Source organism: Apostichopus japonicus, chromosome 10 (genome assembly GCF_037975245.1).
Source record: "Apostichopus japonicus isolate 1M-3 chromosome 10, ASM3797524v1, whole genome shotgun sequence".
Taxonomy (NCBI): domain Eukaryota; kingdom Metazoa; phylum Echinodermata; class Holothuroidea; order Aspidochirotida; family Stichopodidae; genus Apostichopus; species Apostichopus japonicus.
Genome location: NC_092570.1, coordinates 897,324 through 917,739, shown reverse-complemented (window position 1 = coordinate 917,739; position 20,416 = coordinate 897,324). Strand labels below are relative to the sequence as shown.

The 20,416-nt window shown below is 39.1% G+C and overlaps 1 protein-coding gene across 1 annotated transcript; it reads left to right on the top strand.

Annotated features, from left to right (window-relative positions):
* The first annotated feature begins 6,755 nt into the window (after positions 1-6,755).
* LOC139975247 (monocarboxylate transporter 2-like) lies at positions 6,756-18,425 on the top strand. The gene is made up of 6 exons (XM_071982992.1): positions 6,756-6,942; positions 10,610-10,727; positions 12,671-12,784; positions 14,589-14,729; positions 15,335-16,204; positions 16,731-18,425. The coding sequence occupies exons 2-6, from the start codon at positions 10,634-10,636 to the stop codon at positions 17,045-17,047; spliced, it is 1,536 nt and encodes a 511-aa protein (XP_071839093.1). The 5' UTR covers positions 6,756-6,942; positions 10,610-10,633; the 3' UTR covers positions 17,048-18,425.
* The last annotated feature ends 1,991 nt before the right edge of the window (positions 18,426-20,416 follow it).

The window sequence follows — 20,416 nt, the reverse complement described above, 5'->3', positions numbered from 1 at the left end:
TTCTTTTAGAAAACGTGTTGAATTTCATCATGTGCAGACTGTCGCAATCCATTGCTAGTACTGGCTACATAGGCTTAACTATATATATATATATATATATATATATATATATATATATATATATATATATATATATATATATATTTCAGACTGTAATTGTGCTCAACTTGCTGTAGCATGTATAAAATCATATAAAGAATACCAGGATATTCCTTCTTTTTGTTCCTATAGCATGTAGAGACAATACGCTAACACTTGATCTAAATGAGCGATACTAGATTAATTGTAGCTGTAGGTACAGATCCCAGAGTATCGATAGGGATGCATGTACCAGGGGGAGGGGGTGAGGAGGGAGGGGGAGTGCGGAGGAAGTATTGTTCAGGGCGACAATGGTTTACATGGAATTGATATTGTGAAAATAGGGTGGTTATCTGGATGACGGATATAATTAAACATTGTGGACGTTATTATGAATGCGCTTTCAACGATGCATGGCGGCTACCGTAGAACAATAGACTCAACAACATTTCAAAGTGAAAACCGCATTTTCCGGTGCCCTATATCATCTGAACTTCTGAATACTTGAATAGTATTTAGGGATAAGGAGAAGTATGGAACGCCAAAACCGACAAAAATGCAGAAACAAATTATGTTAACCTAAGTCATTATGTGAACACAATTTATCGCCACAGAATGACCAAGAACAATTAAGGTCCTTATATGGCACTAAAAGGACCTCCACATAACGACCAAGTACATTTACTTATCATGCGATCCTAACACTGCCACATAATGACCGCCAATATTCACAAGTCCTTATGTGAGGATCTCGTATGACGCAGATAGTTAGTCCTTATGTGACGATTCGAGTATCCACATAAGGACCAACGAACCGCGTTGGTCCTTATGTGGCGATATGAGAGTATCCACATCATGACCAACAAACGCATTTTTGTCGGTTTTGGCGTTCCATAGAGGAGGGGATAGGGAGAAGGAATGATTAGTAGGGAAAACAGGAAGGTGGCATACTCCTATTAGCCTCTATATCAATCCGCGGCAAATGTTCTCCTTCAGGAAAAGTGCCAATTAGGAACAGGAGAACAACTTTTTTGCTATGTTATCAATTAGGATGTGCTTTTTTGTGGCTTTGATGTTAAAGAACATGAATGGAAGCACATGTGGTTAAAAAATTGGGTCAATTGAGGCAATTTTAGACCCCTTTAGGCCTCCAAGGAGCAGCGTAGGAAATTTGTTTACCACTGAGTGGAGAGGTTTGTTTACAAGTGACGAAAAGTTCCGGCTCTCGTAGCCAAAAATCTACATGGTCATGGTACGGAAAATTGAAGGTGCCATGAAAGGCCAACTTGTCAGCTATCCAGTGATGGGTAGCGTTTAGCAAGTGAAAACTTCTATCTAGGCTTAGAGAAGACATTACTTTTGTGATTTAGTGTGTAAGTCAATGGGGCTTTTAATGGGCGTATGCTACCGGAAAGGGGAGATAGGTGGAGGTAGAGAACATAAATTTACTCCCTCTGCACGAAGAGGACGTTTCCATCCCAATGATATGCCATACGCAGGTTTAAATGCCGCTAGGCTATATTGTTATTGAAGATTCATATGCATACACAAGGTTTAGATGTGACAAGCAAGAATGCTTAGTCTAGTTTATAATTATTGTTGCATCAGGGACGTCTGCAGCAGAATATGGAAGATGTAGGTCTCATGAAATTTAAAATGTAAAATCAATCATCAAATACTTGTATATAGTTTAAATTATTTTACCATGTAAATAAATCAACAAGAGAACACAGACCGATGGAAAATATCGTTTACTGGAAGTTCTTCAATCTCTCTGTCATTCACTTGACGAATCCCGCCTAAGTACGTCACTATTTTATAACGTGCTCACGGTCAGTTATAGCTTATATGTTTTGTTTACAGCCAGGACATGATTACGGGAGAACATCTTATGCCGAATCCCTCCTTCCAACCCCCCCCCCCCGCCCCCAAAAAAGAAAACCCCAAAGCAAAACACATCCAACCCAATTTTTATCGCCAAACAGTTTGAATCTATCCGGTAGATTGAAACATTTCAGGGCAGAGAAATACTACTAAAAAATGTTTGGTAATAGCGCCCTCTCTAGCGGACTTACGCAATGGCATAGCAACGTCAATTTCTATGCACAAAGGCATAGCAGGGAGTTTGGGCAAACTGAACCGTATCTATGACTCTGATAGCAATAGCGTCGTCAATACGCGGTGTCTCGTTTTTGGAGATTCCACGATGAAAAACCATAACACAAAGTGTTCACCCTTTTTGCAGTTTCCTCTGAAGAAACTTCAAGCGCAACGAAGGTACTCCTCGCTTTCACCTCCAAATGCCTTTGGCGATTGACGGATAAACTATTAGTCAGCAACGCATTGATACAGATGGTAAATCGAAAGACAAAAACACAAACAAAAATAGATTCCCGATTGGAACGAGCCCACTATCTTTCACAAAATTATCCACGAAGTCATTGTAAATCGAAAGGGCCCCCTACCCCCCCCCCTTCCACTCCCATCCTACATCAGATCAACTCTGGAAATGTTAAAGCTTATCAGCGCCAATAGACAGGACACTACCGGACTTTTATGATATGGTGGCAACATTTTCTGGGTAGACCTATAGATGATCTCAAACTTTCGATGTATTAACTTTTTCTTTTTAAATGCGTGTCCACGAAGACCCATTTTATAGTAACAAAAAAGATACGACTTATTTCAACGTTGTGTCCACTGTCCACCTTCTCCCTTCTTTCAGGCGAATTTCCCGGAGACGGATACCAGTTCGGTTTAGTGAAAATTTTAAAAATTGTAGCCTTTTTGCAAGGTCTATGTAATAATAATGAAAAGAAGAGATTTAATGTTTTTACTTCGCTAACCGAGCAATTTCTTCTCATATTCAAGTCAACGATTGTAATGTGATTTTGTTATTGAATGGTAAAATCCACAAAAAAACATTTTCAGCCGAGAAACTCATTGTAGTGAAACCATCATCGGTTGTAACTGGGCTAATGCATACGTGCATACGAGCACGATAAGTACATGATATGAAATTTTTTTAGTATTAAGAGTAAAGATGTTGGCCCATTTCCAACGAGAGAGCGACTGAAAACTTCAAACAAACACATTCTGCGTGTTTGTGCCCAAAACCAGATACAAACTTGTACGCGTAGTACAGATGTATTCGGGCCCGCATAGCCAGCTTGTCAAATTTGGACAGACAGACTTGGAGGTGCCGAATTTTTGTTGAGGGGGACATTTGCATGGATCCATCACAGGGGTCCATTACTGAAACCGAAAATGTTTACAAAATGGGGATAGGGGGCGTAAGAAAAATTCTAAGGCAATCCCCCACCCCCGTGGCTACCGGCCCGGATGTATTGTACGAAATCCTTGGATTCTCATACTCGATTTAAAGTACTTGCAACTTGCTCAGGACGAGTATTTTACGAGTACTTTCACAAAATAAAACTAGGTTTATGAAACTGACGTTACACGACAGGGGAAGCTGCATACTTTTTCGAACCGTTTGATATTCTACATGTGTTACTTTACTATGGGCTTACTCATACGTCTCTAACCCAACTAGGGGGGGGGGGGGGGGTTGAACGCTCCATTTTTAACCTTACATAAAATTCGAAAGTATACTTATTGGTGCATCCTATGTCCCGTTTATGACGACTAAACTTGTGATTTTCTGGCTGTGGGGGAGTTCCCCAACCCCCATACCCCTCAATTTCAGGGTACACACCCTACCCTTTATAAAATCCTGGATCTGCCTATGCCCCCCCCCCACCTCCACCTTTGAAAATCTCTTTATACTCCCCATGCCTGTTCCATAATTATGCGCGCTTATAGGGCACACTTGAGTTTGAATTATCAAATATGTCGCTAAGACACTTCCATGTAGGCTTATAACAAATGAAGGAAACTAAAGATTCAAGTAACAAATACTTTAAAGTTGGTAATTGTTGTCCCTTCATACTTGAAATGAAAGACGCTAAAAAAATTCTTTGTGACAGGATTTTAATATCGATGAAAAATAATAGAGCGAGGCAAACAAGTGCTTCCAGAAGCAATAGTGACTTTTTCAAGGAAATTTTTCAAATGTTGAAATAGCGGAGATTACTTTTACATAGGGGAAAACTTAGGTCAAGTTCCACTGAACAGATGATCTTCATTCAAAAACTGATCGAAAAATATACGTAATATGACACCAATTTTTTTCTGTCACTTTTTTTCCTGTGAAGGAAAATACACTCTTTTTCCTTTCCATTTGAGTTTTTTGAGTTCACTATATATATAACTTTAACTACTGAAACTTCTGAGAAAACCCGAAAAAACAAGTTATTTTCTTTATCAATAAAATTTGAAGTTGACCTTTTTGGAAATGAGCCTATAAGGTTGTAATTGACCTATCACCTTTGATCCTCCAACAGTCTTTTACTATCAAATATTTTCGTTGGCCTACCCTTATTTAGTTCGGTATTGGTGACAACTTGACTCGTACGATGTAATACCCTTCGTGTATTTTTGGCATGATTTCTCTCTGCCTTACAAGAGGTGACGCGGTTAATACGTAAACATATAAATTGAATTAGGAACTTATTTTGCGAAAGGTTCCAGCATACCAGTTAGAAGGGATGAAAATTTGGCTGGAGAATTGAAGAAATTCCAATAGTTGACCTTGCGAAATACTCAGTACGGTGTTTAACTTGTTGTGATTACATGTTTGTACAATGAGAACTATAAGTGTCTTACAATGGAAATGAAACAGCTTCCTAGTCTTACACACCGACGAAATATCCACAATGGATTCTAACCTTTGATTCTGAAGAGCAAATGGGCTCCATGTTTTTTGCCCAACCACATGTGACTTCCCCTCCCTGCCTTCCTCCCTCCATCCCTGCCTCCCTCCATCCCTACCTCCCTCCATCCCTACCTCCCTCCCTCCATCCCTCCCCTCGTCATCGTCCTGGTTGCACCAAATACACGTGTCAGGACGGGACCAGGGACAGGGGAGGGGTGGAGGGTGTAGGTGTGGAGGGGCTGGTGCCCGGGTTCAATCAGGAGTCCCGGAAATAAAGGGAATAAAGAAAAGTGTATTTGTATTTTAATACTATATTTAAGAAAAACTGAGAGTACAACAAAAGGATCCGGTGACATAATATTCCATGGGGACTACCAGGCTACCGACCCCTCTGTTTCAGCGAATCCCGATGTTGATTGTCATTGACTTAGTGGTTTATGTAGACTGGAGAAATGGCGCATTGTTTTCCTCAAGCGTGAACATGGATGAAGTCAGAAACGTCTACAGACATGTTGAAAACATACACTGTAACAATTGTTAGGGATTCGAACCGTCATTAAAGTTAAAGTTGTTCATTCCTTGCCAGAGGCAACATGAACCTGCGCTATGTCACGTCGATGGTGGTGGTGTGCAAGTGTGCGTGGGAGTATGTGTGTTACGCCTTGGCTTGTACACACGATAACTTAAGAACAAAGGTCGTTTGTGGTCAACAGAGGTCACAGTCTGAAAACATTGTAAACACGTTCACAGAGTAGCCTTTGGATGAACTCCATATGTAAAACATGGATGCACCAATAATGTTTTCGGTGGACGTGAATGGTCATTTGAGGTCAACTGACAACTTTGTAAACATGATAACTCCAGCAACGAAGAGTAATACCTTTGCAATTGTCAAGTTATCTGGAACTCTTTTCTGATGTTCTGGTACTTGTCTTTCGGACACATTTTCTTAATTAGTTTGCTCTACCATTCAGGTGTTTCCATATATAGACTTATAAGACAAGGAATCACGAGGCCTTCAGGCTTTTTGGTTTAATCAAGATACATGGTTTCCAGCATATGCTATGTAATGTATAGTGTTGATGTACGTTAGGCCTATTTATCCTAATGGTAAACGAAATTTGTCCGTAAAGGAAGAGCGGAAAGTTTTCCCATGACACAATGACAGACTGCTCACGTGATTTACAATCTATTTGTAACATGACAATAACAAATTAAGACAACTAACAACATACGTGAACACTATACCAGACAAGTGATAATTTTGACATATATTTTACTGACCTATGACTTCGCTTATGCATATTCATATTTCGAGAAAAAAGTCATGTCAAAAGTGACCAACCAAACCCTTGCGAAATGTAAGATCCAGTAATAACATGAAGTCGCAGAATAACACATTATAAAGTCCATGGATATATATCACGACCCATACAGAACCCATTCCGTGATCATGCCATTCAAACGGCCGGTATCGAAGAGTGTGCTTTTCACTGTTTTACCGGCGTTGCTACGCGGAAGTAAAAGTTTCGAGATTGGCGGATGTGCAATACGATCCGTAGGTGAGTCAGCGAGGACCGCATCGAGGGTATCGCTCGTAGTTATGGCGTCACCTTTGGGCAAAGAACCACCCCTAGGGATGATATTTAAATAATTTAGTATTTGTTGAATTGGCACGTGATTGGAAGTTAAAGTTACAAAACAAAAATGTCATAAGTTGTCCTTTGGATTAGCCAATGGAAAAATAGTATATAACCACCATAAGCGTCAACAACAGGCTCGAGGCGCACCACGTGCCAACTCTAAGGTGATAAGAGGTTATGAAGCTGCATGCATAGTGAAATATGACTGGAATTTAATATGAAATTGTAAATGAAGTTAAGATAAAACAGATATATATATAAATTTAAGTTTGAAGGTTTGTTTCGCACATCCTTCACCGGTACACCCAGTCTCTATGCTCTAGTGAAAGCCGGCGCGATGGTACTGCAACACGATATTTGGTAAGGATTTCGCATTTTGCAGACGGTATAGACCATAAGACAAAAGCATTGGATAGAAGAGATACTGTTTAGTCGTTATATCAGGTGAGAATATATTTCATTCAAATAAAACGTTAGTTCATGTTTTCTCATTTTCTCGTCAAAATAGGAGGCAGGCAGGGGGAGTAGGGAAGGTGGAGGGGTTGGAGAGGATGAAAAAAAAAGCAAGTTGGTGGTGATAACGAGGTGGTGAGCGGGGTGCTTGAGGTAAGCAATGGGAGTGTTGCGGGATTAAGGATTTCACTAAAGTATGATATGGTGTATTATATTCGGTCAACAGTTAGCTTACTGTTGCATGGCCCCTTTGAACCTTTGAGTTGCTTGCGGGCGCATGTGCACGAAACACCAATGCCATGCATGTGTGGTTCTACCACGTGAGTAGCGACATGCTTTTACGAAACACTTTGAAGTACAATTATTATTATTATTATTATTACCGGTGCTTATATAGCGCAAAATCCCAGGGGTTAATGCGCTTAACAAAACAAACAGAATACAATTGAATACACTTAACCATAGTTTTGTTTGAAATAAAACGTCTTTAACGCTGATTTGAAAGTGCTGATAGAGGTAAGGCTTCGTATTTCTTGGTATTATCAATCAAGTAATCTCCAATTGCCTGGTAAAAGGGTAACATCTCTATGTTCCGACGTCTCTATGTTCCGACGTCTCTATGTTCCGACAATACGAAATAATTTTTGGACTTATAATTTTTTTTGACCAACATTTTTCCGGACCCAATTTTTCGGACCCAAATTTTTCGGACCAACATTTTTTCGGACTAAAATGGTTTTTTTCTCAATTTTTTTTGGACCAACAAGTTTTCGGACCAAATTTTTTCGGACCAAAATTTTTCGGACCAAAATTGAGTCCCCCCCCCCCAAAAAAAAAATGGGTCCAAAAAAATTATTCCCCGAAAAAAAATTGTCATAGAGACGTCGGAACATAGAGACGTCGGAACATAGAAACATCGGAACATAGGGATGTCACCGGTAAAAGACTTTTTGAGGAGTGTTTCGGCGTTTGAGCGAGATTGGAGAGGAGAGCTGCAATGACAAGACCTGTAATCGTTCCTTGATTTGTATACCGATGTATAGCTGAATATGGTCGTGGGTGAACTGCTATTTAATTAATTCAACTTTATTTCAACCAACAATTCTCAAAGGATAATTATTTACTATGATGTGTTCATACCGTACTTAAAACATGATGAATGGGTTGAGGGGGTTACACAAGGATCGCTACTAAAAGCTTGCGTAATGTGAATCTAGTTTTCTTGGTACAACCAAATTTTGGGATGAAAAAAAATGCTCCGAATTTTTTCTTTTTGTCGGAACATAGAGACGACCGCGGAACATAGAGACGTCGGAACATAGGGATGTGTCCAATATATGAATGTGACTCACCAAGATCACGTATATAGGCCCCTTATACGTATATAATCTCCCAGTTTGGAGTTGAGAATTGATGATGACTTAGTCCAGTATTATTAAATGTCCACGATAGCACTGTTATGCACATCCTATACACAATAATTCATTTTCTTTTAATTTCTTAATAATCATCACAAATTTCCATGTCTCTATCTTGTGTTCCAACCTACTAAGATGGCTACAGTTTAGGCTAGGTTGGGTCTACCAATGGTGCAGAATCCCAACTTCTTTTATTAAATTTTTGTATCATATTTTTTAAGAAAACCTCTTTCCTTTGAAATATTTCCATACATGACAAAAAGTAACCACAAAAGTTGGATAAAACCCCTTGCGCCCACAATGATGAGAATCCTCAATACTTAGAAATTCCTCCCCTTTAGAAATCCCTCCCTAGTTGGCTCTTTAACTCCGACCTCGGGTATGTTTATGTAATCTATACGGATTGATATGGAGGGATCAACACTTACTAAGGGGCTGGATGGGTCAGTTGTTAAGCGGTTTCAACCTCACCCACCCCCCCCCCCCCAAGTTGTTGTTGTTGTTTATAGTTTATTTGATGCCATAGTCGGTACTGTATGGTAAAGCCATCGTGTAGAATGGACTTTTACGTTTAAGCATATAATTATGTATGCCAGCTACACCCATGGGTTCAATAACCGAGATACAACTGTCACGTTTTTCTTGCTGCAAAAATTCTTTCTTCAGAAAATAGTTTCTGATTAAATCAATTCCTGGAACCATTCACTGTCAAGTGTATTGAATATCTCACCTGTCTCTACAGGGGGGTAACCTTTTGACCAATGGAAAGATATGACTTCAGGACCAAATTTGGCACCGTGCCATACTACCAGGTTTCTCTGTGTTTTCCCATGCAAACAATCTGTTGATGAACTTCAAAAGTAAACTATATGAAATATGAAGAAACTCTCGTTCACTATCTCACCTAAATCTTTTTTGATTTTATAGCTTATAAGACGCTTCTCAGATTAAAGAAACATTTTAAATCTATTTCAACCCGTCTTTTCTTGCCAGTTTGCAAGATTTTTACCAGATCACAGAGTTCTATATGATACTCAACCTAATGTGATCATCAAAGCTATACAGTCGTGTGTATAGTGTTGACAATGGTCCTCAATAGGTTACCCGTTGGTCAAATCCCCCTCACCCCCCTCAGCCCCCCCCCCTTACGAAAGATTTCATTCTGGCCATAATAAGGCCTTAGGCTTGAGCGTATAGATAGGAGCATAAACTTCACATTGTTTAATTTATTCTAATGAATTTATAATGTACAACACATGAGATTCCTCTGGGGTGGGGGGGGGGGAATTCCACGAGACCGAAGGTCCGAGAGACCGAAGGTCCGCGAGACCGAATTTCCGCTAACATATGGTCCGCGAGACCGATGTTCCGCGAGACCGATGGTCTATGCATGGTCCATTGATAGGCGTAACATGACTTCTTAATTAGAGGGGCTTCAGAGCGGGTCGAAGAGATTGACAAGTGGGGCAATATTGTTTAAAATAGGGTATCGCCATATCTAATTATTCAGTTATATTGTATTATCATATTTCATTTGGGGCAGCAGGGGGGGAGGGCGAAACTTTTGAGAGCGGGGACTTTCGCCCCCTGCAAACCCCCTGGTTACGCCACTGGTGGAGGCGTAGTATCAATGCAAGCCGTCCCAGCCCCCTTGCGTATATGTGATCTAAGGATTACAGGTTCGAGCCCTGGCCAGATCATTGCGTTGTGTCCTTGGGCAAGGCGCTTTATCTCCATTGCCTCTCTTCACCCAGGTGTATAAATGGGAACCTGCGAGGTAACTTGTAAATATAGTTGCGTACGCCGGTTTGTGGCTGCACCCTATGGGAAGTCCCCCGGGGGACACGTGGTTGTGGTGCACTGTGGTGCCCCAGGAGAGATTGATTGAATTGTGCACACTTTGGTGTGTAGGTGTATCAAGTTACCAATGACCAGGGTTGTGATTTTGTAAGGTGCCATTGAATGTATGTTTACGTGCAATAATGAGCACCATATTTGTGTTATAATTATTATTATTATTTATTGTATTAATCGTTAGTTGCTAAGCAGTAGTTTCAGTGATCCGTTCTGGTTTAGACATCGAAGGGTTCGGTCACTTTCCATCACCGCGTGGTCAGGTTAGCATTATTTGATAAAGCGCGCTTTGATTCTTCAAGTGTCTAGGAATTATCATTTTAATCTGTCAGTTCTCATGTGTAGTCCTTTGAGGTCAGTCTTATACGTACCATTGAATTTTGCAGCACGAAACCACGTGATATTCCAATATGAAGGAACCAGGAGAGATACCAACGGCGTCCGATAAAGGATGGGCCTGGGTAGTTCTTGCCGCCGCATTTACTAATGCCATGCTACTTGCAGGTAACACATTCTTTTGTTTTATATTTCAGCATGTGCGTGTAATGTGCTCTCACATTAAGTAACATTGGAGTTGCTCCACTTATTTGAACGTTTTCCCTATGTGTGTTTGTTGGAGTCGGGATGTGGAGAGGGAGGGGGGGGGGGGGTTCATGGGGAGATGTTGACTCGGAGGAGATGGTATGTTTTCAACCATTAACCACGTTTATTGCTGTATTTGGTAGATTATGGAACGAGGTGGGTATATGAGGACGGGGTGGGTGCCGGTATAGAGCGGAAGGGTTAAATTCAAAATGACAAAAGGCAGATTGGTTCTTTGTATAGCCAGGGAGTTGGTCCATGACAACTCCCTGGTATAGCCCCATATGTTCTTCGTTCTTCGTTTCTGAGGTTGGTTCGCATATTTAGGAAAATCACACCAAGATACCATTCTAGTTTGTTTCACCAAAATGAGTTTGAATAAATCCTCAATAATTTGTCATCCTGGCACTTTTCAATAATGGCTATATTAAACACATTTTTAAGTCCTTCTTTTGCCTCTAACCCTTCCAATAACAATCCACGCCCCTGCCTCAATCAGCCCTGGGAGTAAGAACTTGCTCACCTCACCTTTGAACTCCACCTGAGTGAGTACATTACCCGCAGCGGCATTGACAGTTCCGAACGTATCAGATGAGAAAGTGTCCTATAAATATCACCAAAAAATTCTGAAAATCTTCTTATATAGATCCGTGACGAGATCCATAGATTGAATGGTTTCATTACTTTTCTCCCCAAAACATGAGAGTTTAAGAGGAAACTCCAATGTTGTTTATTGTGTTACCTGCAATTGAAGGTTGCGAATGCGAAATTTAGAGGGCGGTTTTATAGTGTATACAAACGCTGAACGGTTTCTTCTTACATTGTATGATTGGTATATGTATGTTAACATTGTTGTACAGTGATATTGCGCCAGGATAGCAGTTGTAACGCTGGATAATACCATCCTAAATATGGAGCTAAAAGGAGCCACAAATCGTATACCATCACATGACAAGCCGCTTAATCATTTCCCCCTCTGTGTTAATTCATTTGTTTTCAGAAATTTCATTTAAAAAATCAAGTACAATGGTAGTTTACTTTATTATAAATATTTGCTACACCGGAAAAAATAGTGAAATAACATCAAATTGTACTAAACAGGAATAACCTTCAGTTAATTATTTATTTGAATTATTAAGTCAAATGAATTCGGGAGAGACAGGTATAGGTACCAGCCACACCTTGGAAGTGACAAATGTAGTTAGTAAACCAGGTGAAACATAATATCTTAACTCTTTGGTTGGACTCGGTTTGACGAAATATAACTCGATTGAATTTCACGTAGAGTAAAAAAGGTTTCGCACGTGCTACAAACTTAATGAAAAACTATTTTACAAATATACAACTGTCACTTTGGGATCAATAATTCATCTTTAACGCCTTCTAAAATTTCTCCCCCTTTTAAATTCTGACTTTTGCCCTTTTTGTTATAAATTTGGCAATCTTTTCTCAACAACCTTGGAAGAAATAATATTGCTTTGTTATTCAGATCTCGTGACAGTTAAACTTTGACCCTTAAGCCAAGCACATTTATTGGCTCACACCGACTCAGCTGTCAACGTTAACCTTTGACCTTATCCTACATGTCGCAGTTGGAATTTACTTGTTCGTGTATTTGGGTTGTTTACAACCCAAAAAAAGAGGATTTAAACAAGCTCGGGTTCGAGCTCAACTTGGACAAAATATGGTGGTTAAAAATTAATCTATTGGCTCACACCGACTCAGCTGCCAAGGTTAACCCTTGACCCTATCCTTCATGTCGCAGTTGGCATTGTTTTACTGGTGATTAAGGGATTAATCCCTTGCGTAATCTCTCTTTTTTTATGATGAAAATGAGATTTTGTTTGTTTATTATTATTTTTCAGGTTATATGAAAGGAATTGGTGTATTTTTTGTGGAATGGCAAGAGAACTTTGGGGCCAATGCCAAAGACGTGGGTTGGGTCGGTGTAATTATTGGCTTCTTTACATCTGTAGGAGGTGAGTACACAACAGTATACCCGTTAAACCACTGAAAGGGAAATAACAGGGATGTGCTGTAGGTATCTTTGCTTGTGAAGAAATGTTACAAATCGATCTGTATATGGAAGGCATGGGTGAGGTGGGGTGGCGGTTGCAGTAGGCCCAGGGAATGGTAACAATTGATGTAAGGAAAATGGTTGAATAGAGATGCCCTGCCCATTTTAAAGGAGAAATATACTTCTCTCAAATACATTTAAAACGGTTCTAGTAGGTTGAAAATCTCATTTCTTATTTGTCTAGACCTAAAGACTCCATCTGATAGCCAACTCATAACGACCCATCATATAGGACGAATAAAGTGACCCGGGTATATGGCGTGGGGTGTGATGGGCCTGCATGCCAGTGCATGGGTGGGGTGAAGTAGGATAATGCGGGGTGGGTGAATGGAATAGCGGAGTGGCTGTGGAGTTTTCAGAAATAGGTAGAATGGTTACAATGTATACACTTGCCTATATGTTATGTTCTCATGAAAATTGGGTTTCTTAAGTTTTACAAAGGCAAGGCCTTTATTTAATTCCTCATATTTGCATTTTGATGTTAATAACTTGGTTTTACGTAAGGTTTTGTGAGAAACATTAGCACGTCTACAACGTATAGTTGGGCTAAATAGATATAATAAAAAGTTAATATTTGGAAGCAAAACGACATTTTTAACATTTTTGCTGAAAACATCACGTTAGAATTATAGTAAATTTTGTATAATTCTTATTTTCCTGATGAGGAAGTTTCCAATCGATAAAATTTAACCAGAAGAAGTAATAAAAGTACGACTACTAAAAAACGAAATAAAATGCTAAACTTCATTGTCTAAAATATGCTGAATCAAAAGTTGATATGAATATATGAATAATAATTATTTTGTAAATACGTTGCTACACATACGAAGATTAATACTTTCATAAATAATGATTTCGTCATCAATACGTTATTATTCACATGTCAAATTGTTAGCATATATGAACTGACCCAGGTTGTAATTTAATTTATTATGTGGAAAAAAATATTTTAAGACATGTGACTATAAAGTCATTTCGATGTTTTGATATTTCCATAAAATCAGCATGAAAACGAAAGTAATGAAGCTACAAGGTCGTTCATATTGAGTATATGATAGTATGTCAGGCCCAGCATGATCATGTAGCACAGGTCATTTACTATCACTATAGGGATTTTATGTCACGTGACATTCAAACAATGAACGGGAGTTACAGCTTCTTGGAACTGTGCCGAATATTTTCCGGTTTAGAAAATAATTTATACTTTGTGGTTTGTTACGCAGCTGTTTCTTTGAAATCGAAAGTTTTGGAAGCATATTCATATTCTGGTGGAAGGGGTGGGAGGGGGGGGGGTTGCCCAATTGCTGGTCATTAAAAAGACTTGTCAACGGAACACGGAATCATGCAATTGCAATACCATAACATTTGCAGTTGGTAATTTAGATCAGAGATAATGACTCTTTGTGGAAAAAAAAATGGGCACACGACCTTCTTCATCTCATAAGCGAAACGTGTTAGTCTCACAGACTACCTTACGTAGTGGCATACATACATGATAACTAAACCACAAAAAGACCACAAATTTGGGAATATATACGAGTCTAACTTACTCTTCCCTCCTCCCTCATCCCCCCCACCTTCCCGGACCCAACCATTCCCTTGGAATTGACACCTCTGTCAATGGGATATACTCCCAAAGAGTACAACCTTTCAGATTCTTTTAAATGATAAGTTGAGCCAATAATGTTTCTCTCGTTTTCACACAGCCTTGTTGGCAGGAGCCCTCGCTACTCGTCTCGCCTGCCAGAAAGTCATTATCATAGCGGGCTTGCTATTCGCGGCATCCGTAGCAGCTGGTTCATTTACCTCAGATATGTGGCAGTTATACATAACGAACTGTATTGCAGGTATGCCCAAAATCATTGAGAAATATGTCAAAACAAATGTGAATCTTTTATTTACATCTATAGTTTATATCAAAACATAAACATAAACAACTATGTCACAAGGAGGGGAGGAGGGGTATCCCGGGGTATCAGTGAGTTTGTAGTAGTAACTGCAAGTTATTTAGATTTAGAGGTATTCCTCGTGTCGACTTGCAATATATTCAGTTGGTGTCAGTGCTAATGATAGAAGAATGTGATCGACAATATAAACATCTACGCCAATAATATTTTCATTTGGCGTAGTGATAACATTGTTTTGTTCTTTCTGTCATCTCATTTGGGCGGGCTTGTTGGGGGGGGGGGCAAGCAATTGGGGTAAGAAATCCATGGGGATATCGTTCATCGGCGTCTCATTGTGTAGAGGAAAGGGGAACGAAGTGTACTGGATTCTCCACTGGCGCACTGATGATTTCAAATCTAACACAAACGGTTACCTATATAAGCACGTTGCCTACTCGGTTGTTTTAATTGGCTTCAGGTTATTGGTAACCTCTTGATTTACCAATATATCGCTGAAGTAAACTAACACTGTCTAAAAGTAAGTAATTTTATATTATTTCTTTCAGGGATTAGTCTCGGCTTATGCTTACAACCAGGGTGGACGTCGATTGGTTACAACTTTCACAGATGGCTCGGATTGGCTAATGGGGTGTCGTCTGCTGGGGTAGGAATGGGCATCGTAGCTTTGCCGCCACTGATTCAGTTTTTTTGCAACAAAGTCGGTTGGAGAGGAGCTTTGCAAGTGACTGGTGCCTTCATGGTGATGACCAGTGTCTGTGGTGTGCTCGTAAGACCAACACCAAAAGAACTGTTTCTTATAAAGCAAAGAGAAAACACCAAGAAAGTCACGACAAGCGAGAGACGTCAACGTTGCTCAGTTACCCTTGAGAGTGGCGTCGTTGTTTATCGAGAGACTCTCTTTGAAAAGTTAATATCGGCTCCGGTGCATTCAGTCACTGATAATCTAGGACTAAAACTATTAGTGCAACATCCCAGGTTTTTGATTATCTGCATCGCTAACGCTCTTGTCGGTTACAGCTATTACTCCGGACTCGTATTCTTTCAGTCGAAAGTTGTTTACGATAACAATATCCCCAAACTTCAAGCGTCGTATCTAACTTCTGCGATTGGTGTTGGCAGTATCATCGGCCGGGTGGCCTCTGGATTTGTCGTAGATTTTAAAATCTTGTCACCACGATTCCTTTACGGGATCGCTAACCTCTTTTGTTCTTTATTCAGTTTTGCTAATCCGTTCGTTAGTACTTATTCCATGCTGATTGCCATTGCTGTCTGGTTCGGACTGTTTTCGGGGCTATCTTACTCCATGGCTGTATACTGTGCTCGCCTTTGTGTACCCGCGGATAAAGTCTCTTCGAGTATCGGCGTGGTCCTACTATCGGAAGGGGTCGGTGTACTCTTCGGTGTCTTCTTCATGGGTAAGTGACGTCACGATATTTATAATCATTACGAGATGATTTTACCATCTTTTATGTCACAAATTTAAATGTCACAAATGAGGTTTATATCGCAGTTGAGTTTCAAGAAATACAGAAATGTCTCCGATGCCGTACATTTCTTCCATTTTCCATTTGATCCCCTTCGTTTTGCTTGAGATAGCAATTACAGTCTATAGAATGACGTCAGCAAAGAGCTATACACCAACAACCGCAGTTGTTTTACTTTAGAAGTCTTCAAACGTAACTACGACAACTGTAGCAAGAGGAAAGTCGTACTTTCATTTTAACAAGCTTCAATTTTCCTTTGGTCAAGTCTATATTTCTACTTCAATATAATAGTATAGTTCAATATCCAATTAATAGATATATAATTGTAGTGACATCTTCTGTCAACAAATAACCATTCTTATCATCATCATTATTATTATTCTATTTTACTATGGCTATGACTATGTAGTAATGGTTTATATAGTTTCATTTTCAATTCTTCTTTACAACATTTTAGGTCTCATTCGCGACCTTACCAGTAACTACGACATGTCTTTTTTAATGTGTGGAGGGTCATTCGTACTGGCCAGTGTTGTGGTCTTCTGTGACAGCTTCTACCTGGAGATCACAGAGAGACGAAGATCGACACACGAAGAAGATATCAAGGACACGGACCACGTGACTAAATCAAGCAATGATGAAGAGAGAAAGAAGGAAGAGAATGCAAATGTAAATCAGGCCTACGATGCTGAGGAGGAAGATTCTGGAAAGTGTGTCATTTCCATAGTAAGCGCTACTAACGCTGTCTTACAGTCTGATAAAAACTGCCGATGAACTTGTTTGTCGCCATGGAAACATGTTCACTTCCTTGGAAAAGATGTATCGTAGTATATAACCGAGCAGACGACGACTTACGAATTTGAGAAGTAGAACATGAGGAGCGCCAAAAAAAAAAAAGCAACTAGTCATCTCAGTCTTCCAATCTGGATGCGCTTAAACTTTAAAGACTAGCATGTACAGACAGCCTCACTAGTCGTCTATGATTATCCTCGCCAAATGGCGGGAAATATTCGAGTTATAACTAATTGTACACTGTTGAAATGTGGCATTGTCATATAGGACCCATTGCCGACGGACACTGTTGAAACGGAAGTTGAAAACGTCATGTGGACGCCATGTTGATTACGAAAGAGGAATGTGTGTTTCGTTAATGAATCCTTCTGCGCATGTGCATGGCATATCATTGGATTATGTCACGTAACAAACAAACAAAAAACTTCATGTGTACCGTTATGCATATGTAGGGATGTCAGACAAACTACCCATGAAATATGTAAATCGAATATTGATAACTAAAATCTATAAATAATTTGGATAGTGAGCTATAACGAACCCCAATCCTTCTTTCCAGCCTTCTCTTGCCATGACCGAACAATGAAAGAATTGAAATGATTTCAAATAGTTTAGGTATTATTATAACAATTCCAATTGGTTTATAATAAACAAAAGGGTAAAATTTAGAATATGGGCATTGGAAGAAAACTTTTAGCGGTTCAGCGCAATTTCAGTCAAAGTTTTGATTTTTTCTTTTATCATGACTGCTCCGTTTGTCATTATTCACATTGATATCTTAAATGAATGATGGTTCTGTATTCTTATACAACTTGCTTCATTAATTTTAATATAGTATTTGTTCGATTTTTATTTTACTTTGATTTCAAATAATTTCATATCGTACCTATATGTTTTTATCGTTTTTGCTTTAAATTGATACTTAACAAATTAACACAGTAGTTTATATTTGATTGGAATTAGATAAGGATATAAATTAGCATCATCTTTATCACCTTGATTTCTATAGAACGAGAACTTTTAACGAACAATTTCTATAATAATACTTAAAAAGTATTGCTCAATTTTTATATTAAGTACCAATATTTTACTTATTTTGGGCATTTGTATTTTCATGTTTGATCTAAGTTCTAGTTTGGCACACAATATTTTATTTTTTTTCTCCATTTTGTATATAAATACCTCGATCAAACCAAGAAGCGTGATATTTTATTCCCTTCTGTATTTGATATAAATTAACTGTTATTAGTATTATTAAAGCTAATGAAGAGAACTAAATGTTTGAATGTGTGACAGATGATCTCAACCAGATGAAATAAATGATCGATCGAAGTTCATTATTCTTCGGTCTTGCCCAGAAGTATGTGTATAGTCTTCATTATACGACGCCATTTTCTTTCTCTACCGACAAAGCACATAGCATATTTCATACAGAAGAGGATGACTTCCCTAACGAAGTTATGAAGGTAGGTCTATACTTGTTCTTGCCCATAATTCCCATTCATAATCAGGGGTCGGACCCATGATTTGAAAATGAGAAGCGAGGGGGAGGGGGGTGGCCCGGATTCGTGTAAGTTGACTCTCTTGTCGGGTGATATGGGGGTTCTCCCTCAGAATAAAAAGTATACTTAGACTATAAAGGTCTAAAAGCCGTCAAGGTTGTGAAAATACTTTTAAGTATTTTTATAAGGTTGAAAAAAGGGGTGTAACCTCCCTACATCCCCCACCAAATAAGCCTGGATCCGCGACTTAGACCTTCCTGGTCTTTATTATTTTCCCGGCTGAATGTTATATCAAAAAAATCTCCCAACTGAACGATTTTCCGGGACTGAGGATGGAGATTGGGCGGCCATGCATCTGGAGCACTGAATGTGATTTTAGGCGCTTTAGAAAAAAACAAAACCTGGGAGAAATAAGAAGATTCCACATGTTGGTAGTACAATGTCAGTTACAAACAATCATATGCTCTATAGCGGCTTTGGAAAGTGACGATGTTAGTGTTTAAATCAATGAAGCAATTAATTAAGGTACGACACCATTAATTGCTTCTTACACATATACGATTTGCAGGAACTGTGTCATCCTTCCAAGTATGCTAGTGAAAAAAGATCTTATGTTTTAGATTTTATTCTCTGCCACTGCACTCTCAGAACACTTAGGCTTACTTGGCCTATCGTACTTTGCAATGTCTGTAACATTAACCCTCTTTATGTGTGGGAATAATTTGGTAAATTAGAAGAATCTTTCCACTGGATAAGGCTGCTTCCGGAGACCTTTAGTAGATCTGTGTACAACCCGTACAGAGCACCTATATGACGGATGGAAAATCGAAGAGGCCGAGCTCATCGAATCGCACAGCCTGCAGTATATAGATTACAACATGACCACGCATAGAACGCATGCTAGCATGATGTGTATGGCGGTCGTATAATAAACCATAACAAACTGAAATATTTATTACATTGTCAGAACACAGTAGATAAATTGTTTACCTGAAATACATAAAATCTGAAACATGAATTTATAAATATCTTATGAACTTTTAATCTAAGCAGGTCATAGCTGCAATCGATATTATGTCACGGACCGGTTCCTCTTACAGATATTACGTGAGGGTTAACGTTGTGACGATAACATGTTTTAGAATATATGTAGCCGCGGATGGCGTGACGGTGTAACCTACTTCTATGAACCCAGATATATATAATTTTAGATTAGCCCAAGATATGTCAGAAAGATGAAAACAACGGACAAAGGATTAAATTGTTACTACCAGTTGAATATCATTGTTAGAGTTTTCAGCAAAATAAGCTTGTTTTCTGTCCTATATTTCATTTTTCCAAACTTCGGTGAAATTTTTCATGCAAAGTTAACATAATAAAATCCGCGATTAAAAATATTCTGAAATTTGTAAGAGTTGTTAGTAGCTACAAGTGATTACGTGACTTCATATAGGAACCAAATATTAATGTACTATAGTATAAATTAGGACATACAGTATTTGTCACTCATACACCACTTTGTGAGTTACGTAATCCTTCCCCAATCAACTCTTTTAGTACGTAAATTTGCATATGCAGGGCCTCGGTGCAATTAGCTTTACTCTAACCGAGTATACCCTTTAATGTTAAATAAATAACATAGATCGCTTAACTTTGCATTTGCAAACTTCCGAATTAGCCGGGCAGCAGGGACAGTTCGTGGATGTTTCTTTTTCTTGCGAGAATTCCACTAATGTCAGGACTATTTAGCCGTGATAACTTTTCTACCCCCCCCCCCCCGTACCATACCATACAAGCCTACTCTTAGACGTCCGCAGAAACAAATACACTGGATTAAACAAGTGTACAC

Bases quoted from the DNA above. Each gene is read 5' to 3' on its own strand.
- LOC139975247 (XM_071982992.1), top strand. From the start codon at position 10,634: ATGAAGGAACCAGGAGAGATACCAACGGCGTCCGATAAAGGATGGGCC. The intron at 10,728-12,670 runs GTAACACATTCT...ATTATTTTTCAG, and splicing joins TAATGCCATGCTACTTGCAG to GTTATATGAAAGGAATTGGT. The intron at 12,785-14,588 runs GTGAGTACACAA...GTTTTCACACAG, and splicing joins CTTCTTTACATCTGTAGGAG to CCTTGTTGGCAGGAGCCCTC.